At 43.7% G+C, this 25812-nt stretch overlaps 1 protein-coding gene across 12 annotated transcripts in view; it reads right to left on the bottom strand.

Moving 5' to 3' along the window:
• Positions 1-25812, bottom strand: part of AOPEP (aminopeptidase O (putative)) — a 430010-nt gene that overhangs the window by 145954 nt on the left and 258244 nt on the right. For all 12 annotated transcript variants that reach the window (XM_054502563.2, XM_063649702.1, XM_063649703.1 and 9 more), the window contains one exon: positions 23554-23614. In XM_054502563.2, the coding sequence (XP_054358538.1) occupies positions 23554-23614 (61 nt within the window). The remainder of the gene's footprint in view (positions 1-23553; positions 23615-25812) is intronic.

The following is a 25812-nucleotide window of genomic DNA, read 5'->3' as shown; positions in this document are numbered from 1 at the left end:
AGGAAACAGCCTACTGTCACTCTGGTCTTCTAGGATTTTGCTAAGTAGGAAGCAAAAGCTGTGACCCATCCTAATTGCCTCTTGTCTCCTTTGTCCTTTGTCCCCCAACTCTCCTCCCAATTGCCATCCCAGAATCCATCCTCCACAGAGAAGCCAGAATGGTACGTCCAAAGGTAATTCAAATGATACCACTTTGCCTCACTGAGAATGCTTTTCCATCTCTTCTTTGCCTGGCTAGCCCACTTATCCTCTAGTTCTGGGTTTAAGCAGCGCTTTTGCAGAAAGGTCTTTCCTTACTGCCCAGTCCAAATTATGTCACTCCACTATACTTTCTAATAACATTGTTTATTTCCTTTAGAGTGATTCTTAGAGCAGTTTTAAGTTTATAGAAAAACTGAGCAGAAATCAGAGTTCCCATATTTGTACCCATTCACCAGCTTCCCCATATTTAACATATTGCATTAGTATATTTATTATAACTGAGGAACCAATATTGATACATTATTATTCGCTAAAGTCAAATTTACATGAGGGCTCACTCTGTGATGTGCAGTTATTATAGCTCTTTTAAAAATGTACTGAACGTCTCTCTCCCCAGCTGGATTTTATGCCCCAAGAAGAAAGAGATCCTGTCTCTTTTGTTCTTGATTTTTGTTCAGTCCACCAGAAACACTGCCTGGCACATACTAGAAATTCAATAAATATGTTACATAGTGAACGGAAGGATAGAGGAACAAATGAAGGACACCTAAAATTTCAAGGGGGAGAAGTCTTAAAATGAAGATCTTTCTAATTAACTCCTGTTTGTTTCACCACTAAAATGCTTAATTTGTAAAGAGCCTAGAATTTTCCATTTTTACAAAAGGGAGACCATGGGATATTAGTTATATTGCCAAGGTAACTTTATAAACAGGCTGTGCACGGTGGCTCACACCTGTAATCCCCGCACTCTGGGAGGCCAGAGTGGGAGGATCTCTTGAGCCTAAGAGTTCAACACCAGCCTGGGCAACATAGCAAGACCCCTGTCTCTACAAAAAAAAAAAAAAAAAAAAAATTAGCCAGGCATAGTGGTGGTAGCCTGCGGTACCAGCTATCTGGGAGGGTGAGGTGGGAGGATCACTTGAGCCCGGGAGGCAGAGGCTACGGTGAGCCATGATGGCACCACTGTACTCCAGCCTGGGCAACAAAGTGAGATCCTGCCTCAAAAAAATATTAATAAGTAAATAACAATAAATTTTAAAAATTGAAATGAGAAAGGTTCCTAATTCTCTCACATATGAATCACTAAAATTATATTCCAGAATGGTGCTACAAGGTGAATTTAATCTATAATGAAAGATTTACATATTGCATGACACTGAAAAAATACTTTTTTATTGTGTTCAATCCAACCTGAACACATTTCTCCTGTTGTCTACCTGAATCTCCCCTTCTTCACAGGCTGATGCCAATGAAGGTAGGGTGTAGAGAAACTGGAAGACCGCTTTTTTAAAAACTGGAATTCTATAGTGGGGGACGGGTATTCTAATTACTGTCTTTGAGAATGTAGTAAAAGCACTTTAAAGCTGTCTCTTAAAACAGATGTTTTCTATCTAAATTGTATCTTTAAAAATGCCTCATCCAGTAGATACGCATATTTTGAAAGGAAGTTGTTCTAAGAAACTTTTTTTGCCAAAGCAGTCCATAATAGCTGAGGACAATGTCCGAGGCTGAGGAAAATACCATTGCTTTCAAATTATTTAACCTCGTGATTGACTGGAGATTACTTTTGGAGGGAAAGCCTTTTTCAGTTTTCTTCCTTTTCTTAGACAAAGAAGAAATTCCTCCTATCACTGGAAAAATACAGTGATACCAACTTCACATTGTTAGGGGTGTGTTTTCTCTTCCTGCTTCTACTTCATGGAGGAGGCACAGGACAGGGGAAGGAAGAGGAGCCAGCCTTCCTAGGCACCAGGAAGGCCACAGGGCAAGCAAGGGGCTCTTCAATGTTCCCAAACAGCCGCAGATGGCAAATTACATTCCCTCAGGCACAGCGGAGGGAAAACTATCCACTAAAAGAAACCGAAAGATCTTTGAATACCAAACAAGGTTGAGAGTTCCAGAAGCTCCACTGGTTTCAGAAGTGTTCTATTGCCAACATACGTTCAGGGTGAATTTAAAAGTAGGAATCTACACATGTCTAGAAATAAAATCAAGGTTGGATTAAGTTTCAAAAATAACAAAGAGGGATTAGGAGCAAAGTTATCAAGTATTTATATCCTTAAATTTGGTTTATTTATTTATTTATTTATTTATTTTGAGACAATGTCTTGCTCTTGTCACCCAGGCTGGAGTGCAATGGTGCAATCTCGGCTCACTGCAACCTCCACCTCCTAGGCTCAAGCGATTCTCCTGCCTCAGACTCCCCAGTAGCTGGGATTACAGGCGCCTGCTACCACGTCCAGCTAATTTTTGTACTTTTAGTAGAGACAGGGTTTCACACCATGTTGGCCAGGCTGGTCTTGAACTTCTGATCTCAGGTGATCCACCCACCTCGGCCTCCCAAAGTGCTGAGATTACAGACGTGAGCTACCGTGCCCGGCCGTCTATTATTTTTAAATGTAACATCCTTTATGTAATATTTTTGGATGATTTTAGAAAAATTATAAGTTAATCCAAAAAATATAAAAGATGCTACATAAAGGATGTTTAGAGGGTTGTTTATTCCATTAGATAGTACTTTTCTATCAGGAGCCACAGGACAGTCTTCTCCCTGGTGTCAGCATCAGGAATAGTTGGACTTGATCAGCTGGTTTGTTTTTACCTGTTATTTGTATTATTTGTATTTGCCCATTTTGTCTCTGTCTTAAATAAACACCTAGTTGTTGTTGTCGTTGTTTTTTTTTTTTAGGAGGATTTTGGCCCTGCCAAACGGACCTCTTAGTGGAAGTCCTTACAAAGCATAATTTTCGAAAAAGGAAGTCAGTTTCATGCTTGGCGTAGTGGATTGCTGAGGCTATGGTTCTGCAGTGATCCGGCTAATAGACCTTCTTTCTCTCAGTAACCATAACCTGAGCTCACTGCTGCTAAAAACGTTTACAGAGATCAACTGAGGGAACATGTACAATACTTAGTTCTTCCCTTTCTTGACCCCCTCTGAGAATCTAATGAAGGCTAATGGTGCTGTCAGCTCCTTAGAAAAAAATACACCTACAGCACACACACATGCGCGCACACACACACACACACACATACACACCCCCCAATTGTCAGGAGGTTCACAGATTCTTCTGTACCTAAACTTGTAGTCTGGATACTCTAAAATCCCTTCTTGGAATAAGCCAGACCACTTTTAAAGCTGGCCCTGGACTTGGTCTTATGGGCACTCTGTGAAAGTCCTGTTATCGCATTAAGTTCTGGTAAGAAGCCATCAACCTTTATTGAGGTGCATTATAAGAAACAGCCCCATAAAATCCATCACAATGTTTACCGGAAGGATGGGTTTAGAGGGTTGTTTATTCCATTAGATCGTAATTTTCTGTGAGGAGCCACAGGACAATCTTCATCCTGGTATCAGCATCAGGAATAGTTGGACTTATGCAGCTTGTTTGTTTTTACCTCTTGAATACTGCAATTTATCCCTTTTCCCTCTTCTAGAAAGCTTGGAGCTCTGTGACCCTGTTTAACCAGGCACAGGAACTTCAGGGTGTGCATATTATGTGCTAATTTAATTCCTGGCTCCATCCTTTTTTCTACCATTATTTTCATGTTGCTTCATTTTTCTTGTTTTATTTCTATCATGTTATATTTACCTGTTTTGGAAGCTGCCTTCACTCCATTTTGGACAGGGAAGAGTATGACTCAATGAAGTATTCTGGTTTTTTTTTGGTTTTTGGTTTTTGTTTTTTTAATTTCCTTTTTCTCTTTGGATGGGAGAAGGGAGGATCTGGGAAAATCTTATGGTATAATATTTATCTCCATTAACAACGTTTAGAAGTAAAGTACAGGAGTTAAGGATGTATGACTGTTCTTAACTTATAACTCTACTTATAAAATTCTATGAAAAGAACTGTCAAAATATATAATACTATGCATATATAATACTATACAGATATCATCAAATAAACATAATACTGTACAGGACTATTACAAAAGGCTAACCAACCAACTATTTTACCTCTTGGTATCAAAACCAGAAGAAAGGGGCTTAGATTATGGAGAGAATAATGTAAGTTGAACATATGGACAGGTTATTCACATAAAAGACATATTAAATGCCTACTGTGAAACGGAGCACTAGATTTCGTGAATGCAAAGATGAGTAAGCCATTGCCCCTGTCCTCAGGAAACTCCTGTGACAACGCAGTAATACAGCAAGGTATAAGGAGCACACAGCCGGCTTGCCTAGTAGCTGTGTGGCCCCTCTAAGGCTCCTTCCTCATAAAGTTATGATCAAATGACATGTAATTTGCTTAGAACAAGAAGCAGTTGTTATTTATCAACTTCTAAATGACTAGAATTAAGAAGCAATACAACATTACTAGAAGCTGGAGGGAAGTGACTTTAAGACAAAAAAAATATTGAAGCACCCCTACCAGAGAGCACAGGACCTTAGACTGCTAGAGAGAATAAGAGTGGCAGTTACCTACAGAACTGAAGGCTCTACAAAGTGCTTCCATATACAGACTGTTCTGCTCGTTCCTCACACAGTCCCATCTGAAAGATGGAAAAACTGAGTCTCAGGGGATTTCATATCGCTTGGCCCCTAGGTCTCCTGGTTGGAAATGGAATACTCTTTCTACTCCAGCGTGAGTACTTACAGAACATCTAGTGTGACTGTCTCACTTTAACATATTTGTTCATTATATGGATTAGATCAACCCCAGATGACAACATAGGCTGGAAAATATAATTCCATACAATAAAAGTCTACTGAAAAATACATTCTAAAAAGCAGACATTATTATATTCCCTTCAATGCCTGTTACGATTGCAGTTATTTATAGGGCTTGATATTCATGGACATTATAACCTTAAAGAGTTTTCAGCTGTGTGTGGTGGCTCATGCCTGTAATGCTAGCACTTTCGGAGGCTGAGGTGGGAGGATCACTTGAGGCCAGGAGTTCAAGACCAGCCTAGGCAACATAGTAAGATCCCATCTCTATAAATAATGAAAATAAAAAATTAGCTGGGCACGGTGGCATGTGCCTCTAGTCCCAGGTACTCAGGAGGCTGAGGCAGAAGTATCGCTTGAGCCCTGGAGTTTGAGGCTCCAGTGAGCCACTGTTGTGCCACCGCACTCCAGCCTGGGTGATAGAGCAAGACTCTGCCTCAAAAAAAAACAAAATTTCACAGGTGAAATATAAAATGATGTAAGGGTGCCTTTAGATCAGTGGTTTCTACTCTCAAGTGCTTATTAGAGTCACCAGAAGGTGTTTTACAAATCTCAATGCCCAGGTGACCACTTAGGTTCACATCTCTGAGAGTGGGACCCAGACATCAGTCATTTCTAAAGCCCGTCCACCCCTCAGGATTCCAATGTGCAGGTAGCATTGAGAACCACTGCCTTAGATAATTTTAATGATGCCCCTTCTCAAATAGGTTACTATGGAAAAAATTCCAGATGCTTGGGAGACATCTAAATTTCCAAGTCAATGCCACAGATGATAGCCACTCACTATGCTTTACTACAGTAAGTCGAATTTGGTAGATGGCAGACACAATGTTGGGCAGGATGGGCTGGCGGTCCAAACCAGGAGTCACTTCCTGCAGCTTATACAACAAGGGATAAAATTTTGGGCAAGATGAGTTAAGCACACACACAAAAAGAACTAAAAAGAAGTGGAAGATTTCAACATTCTACCCAGAAGGGAGGCAACAATGGGCAGATATCTGACTTTTTTTTTCTAACGCTAATACAAATTCTGGGTCCTTAGCGAAAAGTGCATACATCCTTATCTTTAGGAACCCAATCTTAGTGCTGACCTGCAATACTGTAAACATGAAGATGGTATTTCCAACTCATCATCTGTAGATGATGTTCTAATTATGCTGATGGCTGCCATCCATTCACTTGAAATGAACATTTGCATTTGGAAGATTGCTGGCTAGAATTAGGGGACAGTGTGCACCAATGGAAAAGACCCTCTGCTGTGTGCAAAAGGTATTGTTCCATTCAGGAAGCAACCCATGCTGACTTCCTCGAGTCTTGAGCACTATGCTCTAACCACATGGGCTCTATTGTTTAGAAAACACACACACACATATATTGCTGCTATAGGAAAATTATTCTGGCAAAATGCCTTACAAAAAGGGATTAGTTACTATTGAAAAACACAAAAATATCAGATGTTGATATTTCACCAGCTTGAAAAGCAAACAACCATGTCTAGGCACTTTCCCGTTATTTCCTAAGGTAGAGCAGGTGTGGTATCTGGAAGTGTGGGCACATGGACGTGTGGATGCTCCACAGTGCCTTTGAAGGAGGGGATGTGATGTGAGTCTGTGGCCCTGGCATGTCGAGTTTTAAAAAGCTTGGCACTCAGACTGGTGGCTTGTTATATGTCCTCCAAAAGAAAACCAATGAAGTCACAATTTGCAACAAGAGGAATGGGCCTGATTCATCCATCCCTTGATGAAGAAGTAAAATCTCTTTCACACACACACACACACACACACACACACACACACACACACACACCACAGAGGCAAGTAAAATCCACCACATGTGTGGGGGGGTGGAGTGGCTGTTCCAAATATAAATAAGATATGAGAGAAAGCTATTTTCCAGAATGTTTGTTCACCAAACATTCAGTGCCATACAAGGAGGTGTTTCAGGAAAACAATGGGAAGGGCCAGAATTAACTGGCTGCTAATCTCTTCACTTTTTGTAGGATGTTTTCTCCAGCGGTGGATGAAATCAGTGTTTAATGCTATACAGGCCGAGCTGTGTCCATATAAGGAAAGCCCAGGCTCACGTCTCTCCGTGAAAAAGGACCTGTCCTCCCCTCCCTGTGTTCTGCTTCCACCCCCTGCATGTGGAGGTGGAGAGTGGGAGCCGGGGAATGTGAACTTGATCCAGCACTGATCAGCCAAGCAGCAAACTCTCATTGTTCTTTAGATACCAAACATAACTTCTTTCTACTAGGGATAAACCCAGCCATTCTGTACATAACACAGCTTTTGTGCTCACCAGTATGATAGTTGGAAAGAACCACAAAGAACATTAGAGCTTTATTAGACACCTCCTAATATGCAGGATGTAAGAACCTACCCAGTTAATTTATATTCAGATTAATATTAGGTATGTTAGAATCTTATTAAATCTATCTTCTAGTAGTTTCTGAATGCTTTTATAATTATGGGTTTCAATTTATTATTAAATATTATGGCCTGTTTTGCCTTCTATGGGAGCATTTCTTACCATCACTGCCTTGATCTCTGAGTTTCAAGGATAATGGAAATCATGATAAGAGACAACCAAATATGCTGTTGCTGTTTTTACATGTCACCCTGTAAATGTGACTTAACTGTTTCAGTACAAAGCCATGGTGTCATGGGAAATCCACAGTTGGGAATTTGGACTAGGCACTCTCTGTCATTGCCACCAAGAAGCTCTGTGGCCTTGGACGTGCACGTCACACAACCTCTCTGAGCTATGAAACAGAGATAATGCTGTGGTGAGGATAAAATGAGATGGTGCATATGGCAAAAGGCACAAAATAGACCAGTAAATGCAAATCCCTTCCTCTTTCCCCTCAGAAACAAAAGTCTGGTATTTTGAACCTAAGTAAATTTTCAAAGGTACCAAAATAACTGAGTTGTGATGTCATAATAAAAAGCCTGGCCTGACAAGCACACAGGTTCAATGTCCTTGTACGGAACCTGCAAAGACACAACACATCTGAGCTACTACAAACAAGTGTGTGTCCCTTCCAATGACAACCAATGGACATGAGAAAGCAAGTTCTGTTTCTCATGTGTCTTCTTATAAAGGAGATAATTCCATTTCTGGTCCTGTCTCATTCAAAACAGTAAGCTGACTGTTATTACAAGAATATCACAAAGTGAAATTTGATACTTCTTTTTCTCTTTTTTTGAGATGGAGTTTCACTCTGTTGCCCGGGCTAGAGTGCAGTGGCGTGATCTCAGGTCATCGAAACCTCCACCTCCTGGGTTCAAACAATTCTCCTGCCTCAGCCTCCCGAGTAGCTGGGATTACAGGTGCACACCACCACACCTGGCTAATTTTGTATTTTTAGTAGAGACGAGGTTTCACCATGTTGGTCAGGCTGGTCTCGAATTCCTGACCTCAGATGATCCACCTGCCTCGGCCTCCCAAAGTGCTGGGATTACAGGCATGAGCCACCATGCCCAGCCTGAAATCTGGTATTTCTACATTGCTCTCTGAAGATACCACCATGGTCAGGTGCTAGATGCAAAAATAGCTACAATCCTAACTGGAGCTACATGCATTTAAAACCAGTATAATAATTAAGGATGAAGGCCTTTAAGTCAGACAGATTTGGTTTTCAGTTTCTTCATCTATAAAATGGGTATAATAACAATGTCTGTCTTACGGAGTTGTGACTAGGAGAAATAAATAGCTATTATGTATAATGCACTTAGTATATAGCCTTTTCTGCTCATTCTGGATGTTCTAAATGTAAAATAGGATACTCTAGTCAACTGGAGGCAAGGAGGTGAGGGGAAGGAGGGAAGGGAAGGATTAAGTTAAAAACTACAATTCTATAGAGAGTTAAGACAATCTACATATTCTTAGATTTACCCATTTGCAGCTTAATTGACTAGAGGCATTTATGCAAAACCCAGGCAGATGTCTCTCAATTATGAAACCAATGACAGTGACTAGGAAATACAATTTGAGGAGGAATAACCAGAGGGAATTGTAGAGCAACTGCCTTTGCAATAAACAGAATCCAGAAGCATCTTAAGGAGAAGTGTGTCTCTACCTGGCTGCATGGAATGTGAAAAGTGGCAGCATGCGTCACTCGGGAGAAGGAGGGAGACACCAGAGAAAAACAAGACGAAGTGCTTGGACAAAAGGCAAGAGACGCTGCCCGACATGGGAGGCAGCTTCTCCGTCCCAGGGAAACAGACCCCAGGAGTGGAGGGGTTATCTCCAGCCGAATCCCATTATCGCTTGTTGCCCTGGAGTCTGAGTCTCAAATTCTGATGTATTGACTTTGGCCTCCCTTCCATGCATTTTCGTGCCAATAAAGTTGCTGAAATTAAAGAAGAACTGAATTGTGAAGTCTTCTGGCATAAATAATGTCACATTGCGAAGTCAAGGCTAATAACAACCAGGATGCTGGTAACACCCTTACGGAAAACCATCTGATCTACATGTCTCTCAGTGCGGTTTGAAACTCCCCTCGGCCTACAAAGGAAAATATTTTTAGCATGTAGCACACTTTGTAACAGACATATAAATGCACCAAAAATATAATTTTAGGAAAGCATCTGGGTTTGATCATTTCAACCCCAAATAGGTTCTACTTTCTCAATATAAGAAATACTGCAACATTTTGCTATAAAATATGCAGCGATCACTGTAGCAATTTCTCACACACATTTCATTACTGGTTCTGTTTGTTTTTTTAAAGCAGCAAATACTTGAATGATTGAGATAAAAAGCAGCATAAAACATGAAGTGCTCTTTCTAGAGCATTGGGCAACAATGGCTTCCCCTCCTCCAAAAGGCAAACTGGACCTACTGGACTTTTCCCCCAAGGTTATTTAGGCAACAGGCATAAATATTTTATCTCTATGTCTCAAAATGTATCTTAGAAATAATAGTTGTCCTTGTCTAAGGTAAAACTGACCTGCAGTTATTACTGACCCATAGGAATTTTAAAACTAAAAAGGCCAGCAAAAATTTTTTCATCTCCTGATCAAACAGGTTAATCTCTATGAATAATTGATTTCAACTAGAAGCAAATGCCTATTCTTCAGTGGTCAGCCAGCATAAATGCTTTTGTAGATTGATTATTGCTCAATTCTCTCAATCATCTCTCAAATAGCAATTTTCCACCGGAAAAGAAAAGAAATGAAGAAACAGGGTTCCCAGATAGTGTAACTTTGTAAAACACCATACAGGACAAAAGTCTATTTAAAAAAACTCTCCCAACACCAGTCCAAACTAAGGGCAACTTTTAAGTCTGAGGGCAATTCTGCAGGTTCCAAGGACAGAAGGAAAGACACACGAAAGTAAATCCCAACTTTCTCCTCTCAGACGCGACCAGGTACACCTGCATTGCAGGCCTCAGTACGGCACCGGACGCAGCCCAGAGCGCCTTCACCCCGACCAGCTCCCCTTACCCCCAAAGAGGCAGTGAGCCTCAGAGAGGGCAAGTGGCTCGCCCACTGCTACACGGCTTCAAGGTGGTAGAGCTGACTCCAAAGCTGGTATTTAATGGATTCACTGACGCCTTCATCCACTATAGGACTAGCCTTGCTGAACAAAACTTCACAATAAAGAACTCTGTGAAAAAAACATGGATTTGGATATAACAAACTTTCCTCCTCTACCCAGCCTCCAATCTTGTTCATTAACTTTAAAGTAATGCTGCCTTGCATGTTATGCACCAAACTGTTTGGAGCCCACTTACAGTGTGCCGGTGGTGGCTGTAACTCGACAGGATCAGAAGCAGAAAATACTGGGGTCGTAAAGGCCCAAGCTGGAGGACTGACCTGGAAGAACAGGGTCTTTTGCTGAATGATCGCAACAGACTCTTTACCAAGCACCAGTGAAAAGTAGACAGCTGCCATCCAGAGATGTGTGACAAGAACGCTGGCCTTTTTAAACACACATTGGGATCTGTGCAGTTCAACAATCATTGACAGTTACCCTGACCTGTGATACACTTGTTGGCTGGCCACCACCTTTGTGCTCTCTGACACTCTTCTGCTCTGGGTCAGCTTCAGGGCAAAAGACAGGGACTCTGGTTGGAAGTGTGCTTGTGAAAGCAAATAAGAGGATATGAAAAATGTACATCAAGATACACTTTTTGTTTAACCATTTACTTTTTCCCATTCGTTTGTTTGTTTGTGTGGCCTGGTATTATCTAATTTAGTTTCCATCTCAAGTGAGGAATGGCTGTATCTTTCCAAATGCAAAGACCTAAACTAATCTCTATATACAAGCACATTCACTCACACCAAAAAAATACCAGCTTTTTCATGCAATGGAGCCCAGTATTTCCTATGCAAAATATTCCATCCAGATACATAGGGCTACCGTTTAGAAATATCTAGTGGAAGACGGGCATGTATATCCATGACACATATTTGTGAAAAGCCCTGGAAAGTGCAGTCCACATCCTGCATCCGTGAAAGAATAGGAACAAACAGCTTCAAGAAAAAGAGGAGTCATTAATGAAAAATCATCACTTCTCAGGGCCCTCTGCCATACTCCTTTATTATCTACTCATAGGTCTTCGTTGAAACTAAGGCAAAGATAGGACCCAAATTACAAAATGCTTTAGTCTGATGGGCTGAAGACTCAGAATCCTGTACTAAAGCCATAGCTCTGCCACTAACTAGTGCTGCAAGCTTGGGCAGATACCACACTTCTCCTGGGGCTCCGCTCCCCCGGTGAGAAGAAGACGCACTGCACTCTAAGACTCATCTGTAGCCTGTGATTCTACAGCAAGCTCAAAGTTGCACAATACCAGAAAAAACTAATATTTAACCATGAACAGCAGAGGCCACACAGGAGAAATACCATGCAGGTATTAAATGTATACCTATTTGGTACCACATAATGGCTTCCATAAAAGAGAAGGAAAAAAAGCTCTGACTCTAAAAGTAGCCAGGTGCTCCTGATGGCTTTCCTGGTCAGCAGGTTGCTCTGGCTGCAAGAGCTGGGACAAGTCACTGTGAGCATTGTGGAGGGCCACAGTGGGAGCAGCGGCCTAAAAAGCCCTGGGTGCTGATCTTCTATCAGCATGTGCCATGATGCTGTGAGATGTCAAACAGCCAAGGGGTCATGCATGTGTGTGCAGCCATGTGCACAACTCACTCAACTACTGCTTCGCAGGGCTTTACCCTCCAGGTGTGGGAAGAGTGCAATGTCAATATAAAATAATCTGCTTTTGGCCAGGCGCGGTGGCTCATGCCTGTAATCCCAGCACTTTGGGGGGCTGAGGCAGGAGGATCACCTGAGGTCACGAGTTCGAGACCAGCCTGGCCAGCATGGTGAAACCCTGTCTCTACTAAAAATACAAAAAATTAGCCAGGCATGGTGGCGCAGACCTGTACTCCCAGCTACTTGGGAGGCTGAGGCAGGAGAATGGCTTGAACCTAGGAGGAGGAGGAGGTTGCAGTGAGCCGAGATCGTGCCAGTGCACTCCAGCCTGGGTGACAGTGAAACTCCACCTCAGAAATAAATTAATAAATAAATTAATTAATTAAATTAAATAATCTGCTTTTGACGGAGAGTCTACCAGAGTATGTCTTTAGCCTAATAAAAGAGAAAATGGGGGCAGTTTTTCTTAAAAAGCAGAATCAGTTATTTTTCTATTGATATAAGGTTTACACTCTAGAGCTGCTATCTTTGTCCTAGTTCTTTGAGTTTGCATTGCTCCTTCCTTCTAAAAAGGTTTCTCTACAAAATAAAGCAGCACTGCAGTGAAATCCTATTACAGGTCCGTTCATTATTAGGGATGCAGTAGTCCTTCCTTCAGTGACTCTTTCTGTGGGCCAACAGTTAAAAGCCTGAAAGACAGGTACTGCCCATGTGTCCAAATATGGCCCACCAGACTACACCTTGAGGACAGTCATGCTGGCTCCTTTGCACAATGGGCCAGCTGACTTGTGACTGAGTGGGGCTTAAGAGCAGTCTCCTCCCTCCAAGCGTATTTGTTTTCTTACAGATTTAGCCTCCCAGCGGAACATGGCAAACACAAGACATCAACCTCTACAGTTCTTCGCAGGTCTCAAACTCTGGGGTGGAGACCTGTTGGGCAAAGGTTGGTTTGCAGATGCTTCCACAAACCATGAGCTCATGGGCAGGGTCTGTGCCCTTTTGGCTTTATATGCAAACTGCCCAGCGCAATGTTTGGCAAACTGCTTGAACTAATAAACTAAACCACAAAGCCAAATGTTTGGGTTACTCGGCCGGGCGCAGTGGCTCATGCCTGTAATCCCGGCACTTTGGGAGGCCGAGGCGGGTGGATCACAAGGTCAGGAGTTTGAGACCAGCCTGGCCAATATGGTGAAACTCTGTCGCTATAAAAATACAAAAATTAGCCGAGTATGGTGGCTGGTGTCTGTAATCCCAGCTACTCAGGAGGCTGAGGCAGGAGAATCACTTGATCCCTGGAGGTGGAGGTTGCAGTGAGCCGAGATCACGCCACTGCACTCCAGCCTGGGCAAGAGAGCAAGACTCTGTCTCAAAAAAAAAAAGTTTGGGTTACTCAGGAAGGGTATAAAAATGAAAGATTCTAAGGGTTTAGGTTGTACTTAGAAAAGAAACTTCTTGGCCAGGCACAGTGGCTCATGCCTGTAATCCCAGTACCTTGGGAGGCCAAGGAAGGCAGATCACAAGGTTAGGAGATCGAGACCATCCTGGCCAACATGGTGAAACCCCGTTTCTACTAAAAATACAAAAATTAGCTGGGCGCGGTGGCTCATGCCTGTAATCCCAGCACTTTGGGAGGCCGAGGTGGATGGATCACGAGGTCAGGAGATCAAGACCATGCTCGCTAACACGGTGAAACCCCGTCTCTACTAAGAATACAAAATAATTAGCTAGGTGTGGTGGCAGGCACCTGTAGTCTCAGCAACTCGGGAGGCTGAGGTGGGAGAATGGCATGAACCCGGGAGGCAGAGCTTGCAGTGAGCAGAGATCATGCCACTGCACTGCAGCCTGGGCGACAGAGCAAGACTTTGTCTCAAAACAAACAAACAAACAAAAAATACAAAAATTAGCTGAATGTGGTGTCGTGCACCTGTAATCCCAGCTACCTGGGAGTTTGCCCCAGCTGAGGCAGGAGAATTGCTTGAACCCAGGAGGTGGAGATTGCGGTGAGCCGAGATTGCGCCACCGCACTTCAGCCTGGGCAACAGACCGAGACTTTGTCTCAAAAAAAAAAAAAAAAAAAAAAAAGAAAGAAACTTATTTTGATAGAATATATTTCAGAATATGAGATAATTACGGATTATGTTGACCAGTTCCAGCCATACCTATGGAGATGCTGACTCAGTAGCAGGTTTGGGCCGGCTCTGGGATCTGCGGTTTTAATCCGCCTCCTACATGATTCTGATGACCAGGTCTCCCTGAGCACCTTCAACTCAAGCCTGCAGAGCTAGACTTCCAGCAAGAACCCAGCTTGATCCTATTATTAAAACCCACACGTACAAGGGCCACTACCAACTGTCTCCATTAGCTGCATTTTTTCAATGCTAGTGGCCTCTGCTTCCTTTTCCTTCTGGTTATCCTTCGATGTTCGAAGGTAGGACTGGGTTATCCTTCGTACACCTAACAAATATTAGCTTTCTCTCTACAGTGTCATACTTACAATGTGTCTGTGTGCATCTGAGCCAGTTCAGAATTCTTATTCTTTTTACAGGGAAAATGTCTCAAATACCCTTTATCCCTAATGAGAAAGCCATCCTTATATGCCTTCCTCTGTGCTCACCGAAAAAATGTACGTCTAATCCGAGATCGTGAAAGCTGTGGGCAATCGACTCTCCCTGCCGACTTCCCAACGTCCTTCCCCTTCGTGAGTAGGATTTGGGTGCATTAGCTGCATCACATTGATCTGTGCTTGTTTCTCGTGGCTTCCTACTCATTCCCATGGATATAGGCATTCCTCAGCCCACTGCATGTCCTCTCTGGATAGACAGGCACCATTGGTTATCTAGATACTTAATGCTGTTTTTAGAAGTATCCATGTAAATGAAGAGCTTCTGGACCTGAAAGTTCAGTCAGAAACCAAGAAGCAAAAGTCAGTCTAGCTGTTCCACACCCTCCACTAGACTACCTCTTCCCTGCACAGAGGAGAAAAGCATGGCTTTTTACCCAGGGAGCTGTCTTTCCAGGCAAGGCTGCTGACCCACCTGACCATGTTTATCTAAACATGCTGCTGAAGTCCTGTCACTCCTTGCACAAGCATCAGTGGCTACTCAATCTGTAGGAACTCTCTAGCATCACATTCAAGTCCCTGTGTAATCTGTCTGGGTCCTGCCCCACTAACCATTCCCCGTCACAGATCCTGCCCTCTATGTAAAACAAGCAACAATTAAACATGTCCCCAACAAGAAAAACAGAAAGGGAAAAGATTACAACCCCAAATCACAATCAAAATGTGTTCACCCAGTATATTTTATCAGTATTTAAAATGCATTCATCCCTCTATTATTCAGGAGCAGAACAACCTTGGTTAGATTGTTGCAGGGGCTGGAAGGGACCTAAGAATGAGAAGGAGGCTGAATGGGAAGGATTCTTGCCCCCACTCTTCCAGCTGAGGACACCACCTTGATTTCACTGGGGCTGGGATGCTACCCGCTGAACCTTCATCATGGTTGTGACACTAGTTAATCAGCTTCCCAGCACTGAGATTTGACTCTGCCTGATGCTGTTCAAACAGGCACACTGAGTTTTCCAGCAGCACACCTTGGTTATGTCGCACTCCCTGCCCATAAGGGCCTTCTCCACAATCTCCACCTGCCCACGCTCTACCTGCCTGTCCTTCAAGATTGGCTTCAAATGGTACCTAAACTGTCTCTGCTTCCGCAAATCGAAACGGCCTTTCTTCTGAACACTAAGCTTTCCACCACTTATTGCTTTCTGCCTTAGGTTAGTTATTTATGTATCTATTTTTCCTACTGAATTATTAGGCATCTTGAAGGCAAAGCCTGTATTTCTCTCATCTTTGAATCATCCACAGTCTCTCATCAAGAACCTATGTGTGGGCTCTACTCATGGGAAGAAGGATAGGAAAGGACTGGACTCAGAGGTCTGATTTCAGATCCTGGAAGAAGCTTCCTCTTGCAAATATCATCCATCTGGTCTGGATGCTTGACAGTTCTACCGTAGAAGCCTAAGCTCTAAGCTCTGACACTTACAAAGGAAATCTTCAAGAGAGAGGAAACATTTTTAATTCTTGTTATTCACTTGAAGTCTAGTCTTAGACTACTGTGAATGAGATTCAAACTCGTTCTGGAAATCAGGTTTTGAAAGACAGAAATGAAGGAAGGACACAGCTTTCATTTGGGGGCAGGCACTAAAGGAAAATGTTTCTCATTTCATTGTGGTGCCTTGTGCTGTAAAGAGGTCAATATATTTGGACAGTGTCAAATCAGATGCCCCAATGTTACACAACATCCAGCGCAGACCTTCAGCTATTACCACTTTCCGGGGGAATGGACCCTTCCCACATTTATTTCTCTCTCATGCCATGAAGACATGATTTTTAATTCTTGTGCACTCACTAGATACTAACATCATTTGGCACCAAAAAATGTACCCAAAGCATATTCATCCATAGGGGAATAAAATGCAGTGAGGTTGCACTGAGTAATTTTTATTGGCCATTCTGAAGGGATTCACTAGAATGCGGAACTAGTGAGAGACGTAATGTGAATAAGGTAAATAGGAATGGCTAAATTGTGTCCCACCAAATTCATATATTCAATTCCTAAACCCCAGTACAACTCACAATGCAACTGTATTGGAGTTACGGCCTTCAGAGAGGAAATTAAGGTAAAATTAGGTCATATTGGTGGGCCCTAACCCAATATAACTGGTGTCCTTATAAAAAGAGCAGGTAAGGACAGACCTGTATGTGCACGCATACAGAGCAAAGACTACATGAGGACATGATGAGAAGGTGGCCGTCTGCAAGCCGAGGAGAGAGGCCTCACCAGAAACCAACCCTGTTGGCACCTTGGTCTTGGACCTCCAGCCTCCAGAACTGTGAGGAAAAAAATCTCTGTTGTTTAAGCCACCCAGTCTGTGGTACTTAGTTATGGCAACCCCAGGAAACTCATATGAGCATAAAGCCTTAGATGCCAAAAATAAAGGAAATTAAGCTAAAAATGAAAAGATTTTAATAAACCCTCTCCCTGTCTTGTGATTCTGCTGAGCAGTAGAGCAATTTGAAGAGTCTATGGAGGGGGCCAGGTGCTTGGATGAACGGAAGTGACTGTGATGACTCAGGCATTTTGGGTGCTGCCTCAAGTGAGGCCGGAGAACCTATTCCACATGTCTTTAAGGATCCTTGACAAGATGTTTAGTCACTTAGAAAATACAAGTTTAACTACTGGACAAAAATGACAGCAAAATTATTAGCAGCCCAAATAGTATACCACATTATGGCAACTGCTATTATAAAAGAAGCAAAGATATCGTGGTTCATATAATTTGAAAAATATACTTTCTCTGAAATTTGCAAAATAATCAGTTTCAGTTTTCTTGACTGACCATTAAATGTAGAATTCTTCTAGACACCACTGAGATTGAGTATCCTAACAGGCCTTAAAATTATATTGATAATACTGCATAATATGTGCTATAAGAAGTCTACTAGTCATTCCCCTATAAAACCAGCTGGATTTCTCTGTGCTAAAAGCACATCGTGACTACAGTGACATAAAGCCTCTTGCATACTGTCTTATCAAGTATTCTCAATTCTGTGATTGCAGCATTTTCCCTACAAGACTTCAGTTTTCTATCATGTGCTCATGCGGCCTCTGGCAACTTTGCAGGTGTTTGCTCAGAAAGAAGTGGCATTTTCCCAAGATGACAAAATAACCTGTTGTTCTAAATTCTGGGATTCAGGAGCAAGTCTGGGAACCCAAGTTGCTTTCTGCCTATTTCTGGGACACATTATTGTCGGCTCATTTCCCATCTTCTCTCTCCTCCTCACTGCCGCTGCTGTGATGATTTTGCCAGGAACTGGCTTCTGAGCACTTCCTCCAAAGAGGAGACTGAGGTACAGAAGACATGTGAGGTTCCCCTGAGGCGGTGTGCTTGTTGTTCACACCTCAGGAAACCGGTCTACTGGGAGTTAAAACCCACAGCTAATGCAAGGCTTCTAGTTCATGCCCTCTGAATGTCTACTGTGAACCTAGCACTCCCGCCCCGTACCTGTGGATTCTCATCCTCCATGCTGTCACAGCAAATTGAAGGGTGTCTATGTATTAACCAGCTCTATCTTTACCCCACATTTGACAAAAATACAGATGATTTCACTCATATCTATTCTGTGGGTGACTTTAAGGCATTATGTACTCAGATTTTAATCCAACTAATAGCTTTAGAACAGCTCTATTCAACAGGAATATATGCAAGCCACATGTGTCTTTTTAAATTTGCTAGTTGCTACATTTAAAAAGAAGCAACAGGTAGGATTAATTTTAATATATTTTATTGGGTATATACATTGAGCTGCAATGTATCCAAAATATTATCATTTCAACATGTAACCAATATTTTTAAAAACATTAATGAAATATTTACCTCCATTTTTGTACTAAGTCTCCTAAATCTGATGTGTTCTCACAGTCCATCTGAATTTGGGTGTTAAATTTTCATCAGAAATGTTTGGTCTCTATTTATATTTCATAACAGTCCGAGATGAAAAAGCAGACTCATTCACATACCCAAGGTATTTCAAACAATAACTAAATTATGAGATTTTAAATTTAAATTTAATTACGACTAAATTAAAAAATCAGCTCTGGCCGGGCGCGGTGGCTCAGGCCTGTAATCCCAGCACTTTGGGAGGCCGAGACAGACAGATCACGAGGTCAGAAGATCGAGACCATTCTAACACGGTGAAACCCCATCTCTATTAAAAAATACAAAAAATTAGCCAGGCGTGGTGGCGGGCGCCTGTAGTCCCAGCTACTTGGGAGCCTGAGGCAGGAGAATGGCGTGAACCTGGGAGATGGAGCTTGCAGTGAGCCGAGATCGCGCCACTGCACTCCATCCTGGGCAACAGAGCAAGACTCCATCTCAAAAAAAAAAAATCAGCTCCTCAGGTGCTTTCGATATATTTCAAGTGCTTACCAACCACATGTAGCTAGTGCATTGGACGGTGAGCTCCTGAGCATCTACTGTTAATATATGCAAGGCCCAAAAGAGATAAGCACCACAACAGGTACTACAGGATGAGGCTTATAGACATAAGCCTTGTTTCCGGGGGGAGGGGGTAGGGGAGGGGACGACATGGGACAGATACAGAGAGAAACACGTAAGGCAGGTTGTGATGCATGCTAAAGAGAGGGAGAGGAAAGCATGCCAAGGAGCGAAGGGCATGCACAAAGGCAGGCTGATGGAAAACCTTGCAAATACCTGTGCACTGACAGTCGTGAGCGGGCGAATCTCCAGAATGCTGGGAAATAAAGTTGAAAAGGGTGGCTTTGACCAGTCTGCTGGTAGCCTCAAATAGCAGGCCAAGGAGTTTGTTCTGAATCCATTGTCCATGGGGGAAAAGTCTCTGGTGAGAAGAGTGGGTCTGAGCTGGGTTGTGGGAAGATTTACTTGGCATTGATGTGAACAATGAATCAAAAAGGAGAGAGCTAAAAGACCAGTTTGCTATTGCACCAGTCCAAGTGAAATATAATTTATAAATGGCAGAGGTGCTAGGAAAGAATATTAGACATTTGATAAGTGTGTACAGAAGGGCCTCAGGACTTGGCAATTTAGGGAGGAAATCAAAGAAAGGGAGGAGTCAGAGTTCTGTAGAAACTGGCTGGCTTGCACCTGTAATCCCAGCACTTCGAGAGGCCAAGGCAGGCAGATCATGAGGTCAGGAGTTCAAGACCAGCCTGGCCAATATGGTGAAACCCCGTCTCTACTAAAAATACAAAAATTAGCAGGCATGCGTGCCCGCCTGTAGTCCTGGCTGCTAGGGAGGGCTGAGGTAGAAGAATCACTTGAACCCGGGAGGTGGAGGTTGCAGTGAGCCAAAATCGTGCCACTGTACTCCAGCCTGGGTGACAAAGCGAGACTCTGTCTCAAAAAAAACAAAACAAAACAAAACAAAAACGCAGTTCTGTAGTAACTGAAATAAGAAGTGTAGAAGAAAGGCTGGATGCAGAAATTTATTTCTAGTGTATTTGCATATAAATGCTTTAAAAGAAGACTGGAATATATGGTTATGGGGCCGAGGGAAACCTTTGTTTGGACATGAAAAAAATCCAAAATCTATTTATAGAGCTGTCAAATTAGCAGAATGTGCAACTTTCTGAGAATAATTGTACAATATACTATTCTAATAGTGTGGGGTAGGCCCCGAGTAAGTTTGATTATGGTATTATTCATCAGGAAGTGGTGCAGCTCTTTAAAAGTATTGCCCTTTCACTGCAGCCCGGGAGGTAGAGGCTGCAGTGAGCCATGATCATGCCACTGCACTCTAGCCTGGGTGACACAGTGAGACCCTGTCTCAAAAAAAAAAAAAAAAAAATTATTTCTCTTGAATTATATTAAGGGATGTGAGAAACTACCCAGTATATATCCTTAAATGAATAACTTAGTTTGGAAGATAAGACTCCAATTTTATTTCAAAAGAATGTGCGCCTACATGCTGTTCAGCACAGAAATTGTGTGGGCGGACACACAGCGGGCTGCTCTCAGGTGCGGGTGATCTCTGGAGGTACGACTGAGGGCAGCGAGGAGTTTCACGTTTTCTATTTTGCTATTGTTTGAATTTGCTTCGGAGGGCATGTTATTTTTACTTTTAAAGAGGGAGAGAAAGGAAAACGTAAAATATGTATTTATATACCCAGAACAATGAGTGAAAGGATGTACATAAAAAATTGTCTCTGGGTCATTTTTATTTTCTTAGACTTTTTTATATCCCAAAGTAAATGTGTACTTCTTCTATAACCAAAAAAAAGTCATAAAAAGAAATAATCTATAGTACTGATGGTACAATCAATTTTAAATCTCTTTGTAAGGCCAAAGGTTATAGAGTTGGGATATTCTTTAAAGAGGTTAGGATCCAATTTCTTTTGCTTCTTCAGGGCTCATGCTCACTTTCACTGAAGCTATTTCCACTTTTTAAAAATGATTTCCATTCAATGTAGCCAAAAAGGAAAATCGAGGCCAACCACAAGGCGAGCCTTCCTGAGAGAAGACAAAAAGCCTCTGTAACCTGTGGAATGAAAACTCCACCAGTAGAACATGACTCTTTTGTCATGAATGACTTCAATTGCTGGTAGACAGAAATTTTTACGAGAACAAAGAGCATCAGAGCAATTTCAGGGCCCTGGTTGTCATTCCAGGGCAAGCATCCTAGTAACTTTATATTATAATGATGGGGACAAAGAACAAGGTGTTCCATTCACCACAAGCCTCCTGCAACCGGAGGGTCTCGGGTCCTTGTAGAGCCTTTCAATGAAGTGGAAATGGCAAGGAACTCTCAAGGAGTGGGAAAGGGGCTGAGAGTAGGTAAATCAGCAGCAGCCGCAGAAATCATGGCCAAAACAGGTAGAAGAGACGCAAAGACACCATCCGATCACCCACCAATCATGCGCTAAATCAGGGTCTTTTCTGTCTGACACTGTTGTTTTTACTGAACAGTGAAGCACCCCAGGAAATACCAGTTGGGTCTTAAACACAATTTATAGCCGGTTGGCCTCATTGCACCTGGCTGTTTTGACAGCAGGTTTCTTCAGTTTATAGCAGAGATTCTTGTCTACACTATAAGCTGTCACTAATGCAACTAGACCTTTGGAAAAAATGTATAGCTCAGAGGCAAATCTCTCCCTGCCACAGACCCCTCCCTCTTTTAATGAAAACCAAAAGCCTCCTGCTGGCAGCAAAGCCTCCTCCTCTGCAGGGGAAATTACAGAGCCCCCGGCAGTGAGAGAGCCAGCCCCAGCACCACAGCCTAAGTGGAGTGCGCCTGCTTCTGGGCACTGGATTAAGGTCTCTTTCTTTCCCCCTCCCTAGGGGCTAACGGCTGCAAACAGCAGCCTTCTTGTTCCAGGCCAGGAAATTTGGGAGCCAGTTACTGGAGCTCCCAGCTTCCAGGCCACACTAAGAATGTCTGGGAGCCTTGTAACAGCCTGGCTTAGGATCACAAGGCAAACTTCAGCAAATGTCCCCCACCACCTGCACTCCCATCTGAAACATGAAGGGAAAGGGCTGGTTATTCACACCTAGACAAACCTTAACTTGTTTTTCCTGGATGTTTGTCCTCAGTGAGCAGTCTGGTTTGGAAGTCACCATCTCAGAGCTCACGGGCCCTCACTGTCACACACGTGAGTGAAAGGCGCTGCCCCCAACCATGCACTGCCTTGTCCCACCCCTGGTCTGTTTCGTTTGTAAGACTCGGGATTTTTTTCTTTTTTCCTCCCAGAAGGACTGGACCAAAGAAATAATTTGTAACAGGTGACACACATTCCTGAACTGAAGGCAAACTGTCCTTTTTTAGGAATGAGCTTATGGTGGCTGATGGCCGACATTTCCCCTGTGGTGAAAATGGACAAAGATGTGAGAAGGAGGATGAAAAGGTAATGGAGAACAGCCCCTCCTGTCCCTTCATTTCCTGGTTCACAGACATTCACTGACATTGAGACCCTCCTAAGGGGAAGTTCATGTAACCAGCCATGAAACCAGAAACCAGCAGGCTACAGGGCCTGCCTCACCACGCGGGTCCGCCCCCAGATGCCAAGGCCCACGACCCTGGGTCAGGCCCAGCCTGCAGCCACTCTGGGGGCTGCCCCAGACTGAGAGAGCTCCCGGCCTGCAGGGTCCTCTGACCGCGCATCTGGGATCCCACCCTCAGACTTCCCAGGGCCTAGGCTTGCCATGGCCAGCATTTGACTTGGTGAAGGGGCCTGGGCTGTCCAGGGGTCTCTGGGAGGCACAGGCCAGAGGAGAGTGGACGGGGAGAGGAGCTCCAGGCCAGGTGATTTTCACAGAGCTAGGGCTGGCCAGGAAAAGGTTTCTCCCTTAGAGTTGCCCATAGACTGAAAGGGAGGGAGAGAACAACAATCTCCAGCTGGGATAAGCCCAGGTCCCTAAGACAGAGAAACGAATGTAAATGGGTCAGCCAGGTGAGAAGGCCGGCCTGAGACAGGAGCCCGATGCAGAACCAGGAGACGTGGGAGCCGCAGGCGTGTCAGGGAAACAAGGGACAGGGACCTTGGGGCAGGACAGACGACGGCGGCAGCAAACCAACTCCTGTGTCGGGCCACATCCAAAGAGCAGAGCTGGAGGCCGACTGCTCCCCCGCCACCTGCTCCCCTGCCACCTGCCCCTCCACCACCTGCCCCACAGGGCATGGAACTGTTGGCTGGTGGCTCCACCGAAAATCTACCCCACGTTTTGCAGGGCCTCATTTAGCAGGGAGTTCAGGGGCTACCATCACTTCCACGTATACCACGGTCACTTGAAAGTGGCCAGAGGCACACCCCACAACGCAGGGGGGAAATGCGGAAGACAGACTAGTGTTCTGACTTATGGATACTTGCACTCAGTAAGATAATTACTTTCCTACACATATATTAAGAAATCACTGTCATGATTGATGTGCTAAGCAGCAAGCTTTACTACTCTCCATGGATTCTACCAAAGTGGTTATCTTGAGTTACCTTTGGTATTCCGGAACTCTCAAGCCAGTCTTGGTAGATGTTTTCAACAGACAGCTCAAGCCTTTAGAAATAAAACAAAAAGTAAAGGATTAAAAAGTTACAGAGCGCTTATTACACAGACTGGTTCTCTCTAACTGGGCACATCACAGCATTGATCTTCCAGAAGTGCCCGTGCTTTACAGAAAGGGCAGCGCTCCCCTGGGTTGAAGTGTGGAAGGGAGCCCAGTCATATGAGACCGCTCCTCTTCATCCACAGCAACATGCACGATGAAATCTAAGGACCCAGGCACAGCATCACGGTTGCTTTCAGTGCTTTGAAAGGAACTATTTGGTTGGGAAAGCCAGTTTCAGGAGGATAAGGCATATTCATTGCACACATCAGGCATGGCTGCTTCCTGGAGAGTAGTGAAGCAAAGTGAAATCTGAACATCATGGCATTGAGTGCGTCAACACGAAATCTGCACGTTATAGGAAAGATGGACTACAACAAGCAAAAATAATACAAATCACTATCAGACCACAGAGAGGCTCAGGTGCAAGGAATGAGGACCACTTCCACTGTCTCCTTTCAACCGGGCCCCGTTCTGCTTTATTTGAGGTGTTATCATTGCTTGATATGTCCAATCTAAAGTCAGCTGAAATTATTTTGCTTTCATGCCCCGCTGACTTGAGTACTCCTTAAAATCACTAAGTCTTCAGTATATTTAGGATCACCAGATCTCCAGCTGTGTCCTTTTGTCTTCCTTGGCTAATGCAGCTTAAAGCACACCCATCCCATCAAACACTTCCAGGTAACTCTTGCTCATACCCAGGATCTCTGCTTACAGAGAGGCCTTTCTTGACCTCCTCCCAGACTGAAGCAAGGCCTCCCCAGTGCCATAACATCTGTCACACTCCCTGTTCTCTGCCTCACAGCCTCCACCCGAGTTTGTGACTATCTGTTCGACTACTCGACTTAGTTACTGTCTCCTCATTGGATTGAAACCATCTGAGATCTGATCCCTGGTATGAAAGAGGATCCTCATTTTTTTTTTTGAATGAATGAACGCACATTTAATTGTAGACTCATTAAAATTATTCCTTTTAAAGATAATATTCACCTTTCCACCAAGATACTTCCAAGTTGTTAAGCTCTGCCTCTTTTAAATCTTAATGTATTATACACTACATCATATATAAAAGTATGTAACTATATACCTGCTCTCTCCCTCCCTTTTCGAATTCTAGAAGTTATGAAAAGATACAGTGTTAACACAGTGTTAAGGAGCTGGAAGGCCAAGTGCACCCCTCCCCGACCCTGTGGGTGGTGTTGCAGACGGGGAAGTAGTGAGGTAGGGAGGGAAGGACGGGTTGGCTTTGGGAGGGCTGGAGGAAAAGGGGACTGACTGATTTTCTCTTCCTTTCCTTCCCCCTATTGGTCACTCACTGGTGCCCCTCGTCCTCCCTAGCCAACAGCAAAAGGAAAGGCTGCTTAAAAAGGCAATTGCTATTTCAAAACAGAAAAAGTTCATGGAGGGAAAGAGGGCTTACGCAGAAAAAGCGCTTTGAGTTCATATGAAAGATGATGGCCCTCTGTGTGATTAGCAGGCAGGAGAAGGGGAGGGGACTACCTCTCTAGGTCCTCCAGGGTCCCAGACTCAGTGGAATTACTGGGCAGACCTCACAGAAAGGCCTGTGCCACCATCGCTGGGCCTTCCACTGCTTCTTAGTGGTCATTTTCATAGCATCGGCTTCAGAGCAAATGGCCAAGTCCCCCTGTAAGCTATGAGAGTGTGGGAGTGTGCGCATGCATGGATGTGTACATGTGTGTCCGTGTGTGTGTGGTGGAGGCAGGGGAGACTTGAAGAGAAGAGGAAGCTCTCAGAGCACCTTCTATAAGGTCATTGTTCTTTTTTAAGCTTTATTTACCTGGGAGAGAGGCTGGAGATTCCCTTAATGGGCAGTAGCAATTTGCCAGAGCAGTGGGGCTAACTGACCAGCTAGAGAGAAACACCAATGAAGAAGGTCCGAGAAGAAAACAGGCCTGTGCCTCTAAATCAGGGTAGGTGACAAAGAGTACTGCAGAAGCCTCCACAAGCTCTGAAAGCCCAGGGCTGCTCAGGGTTGCAGGCAGGAACCTGACCCCTCCACCAAATGAACTGTCCTCTCCACCAAATGAACTGTCCTCTGCAGTGGCGTGTCCAGCAGCAGATAAGGTGGGGATAGTGCGTTCACACCCACCAAGAACAGGCCTTCCACTGGGCAGCCTTGCCTTCAATG

This window comes from Pongo pygmaeus, chromosome 13, assembly GCF_028885625.2.
Source record: "Pongo pygmaeus isolate AG05252 chromosome 13, NHGRI_mPonPyg2-v2.0_pri, whole genome shotgun sequence".
NCBI lineage: Eukaryota > Metazoa > Chordata > Mammalia > Primates > Hominidae > Pongo > Pongo pygmaeus.
This window is presented reverse-complemented; position numbering and strand designations above follow the sequence as displayed.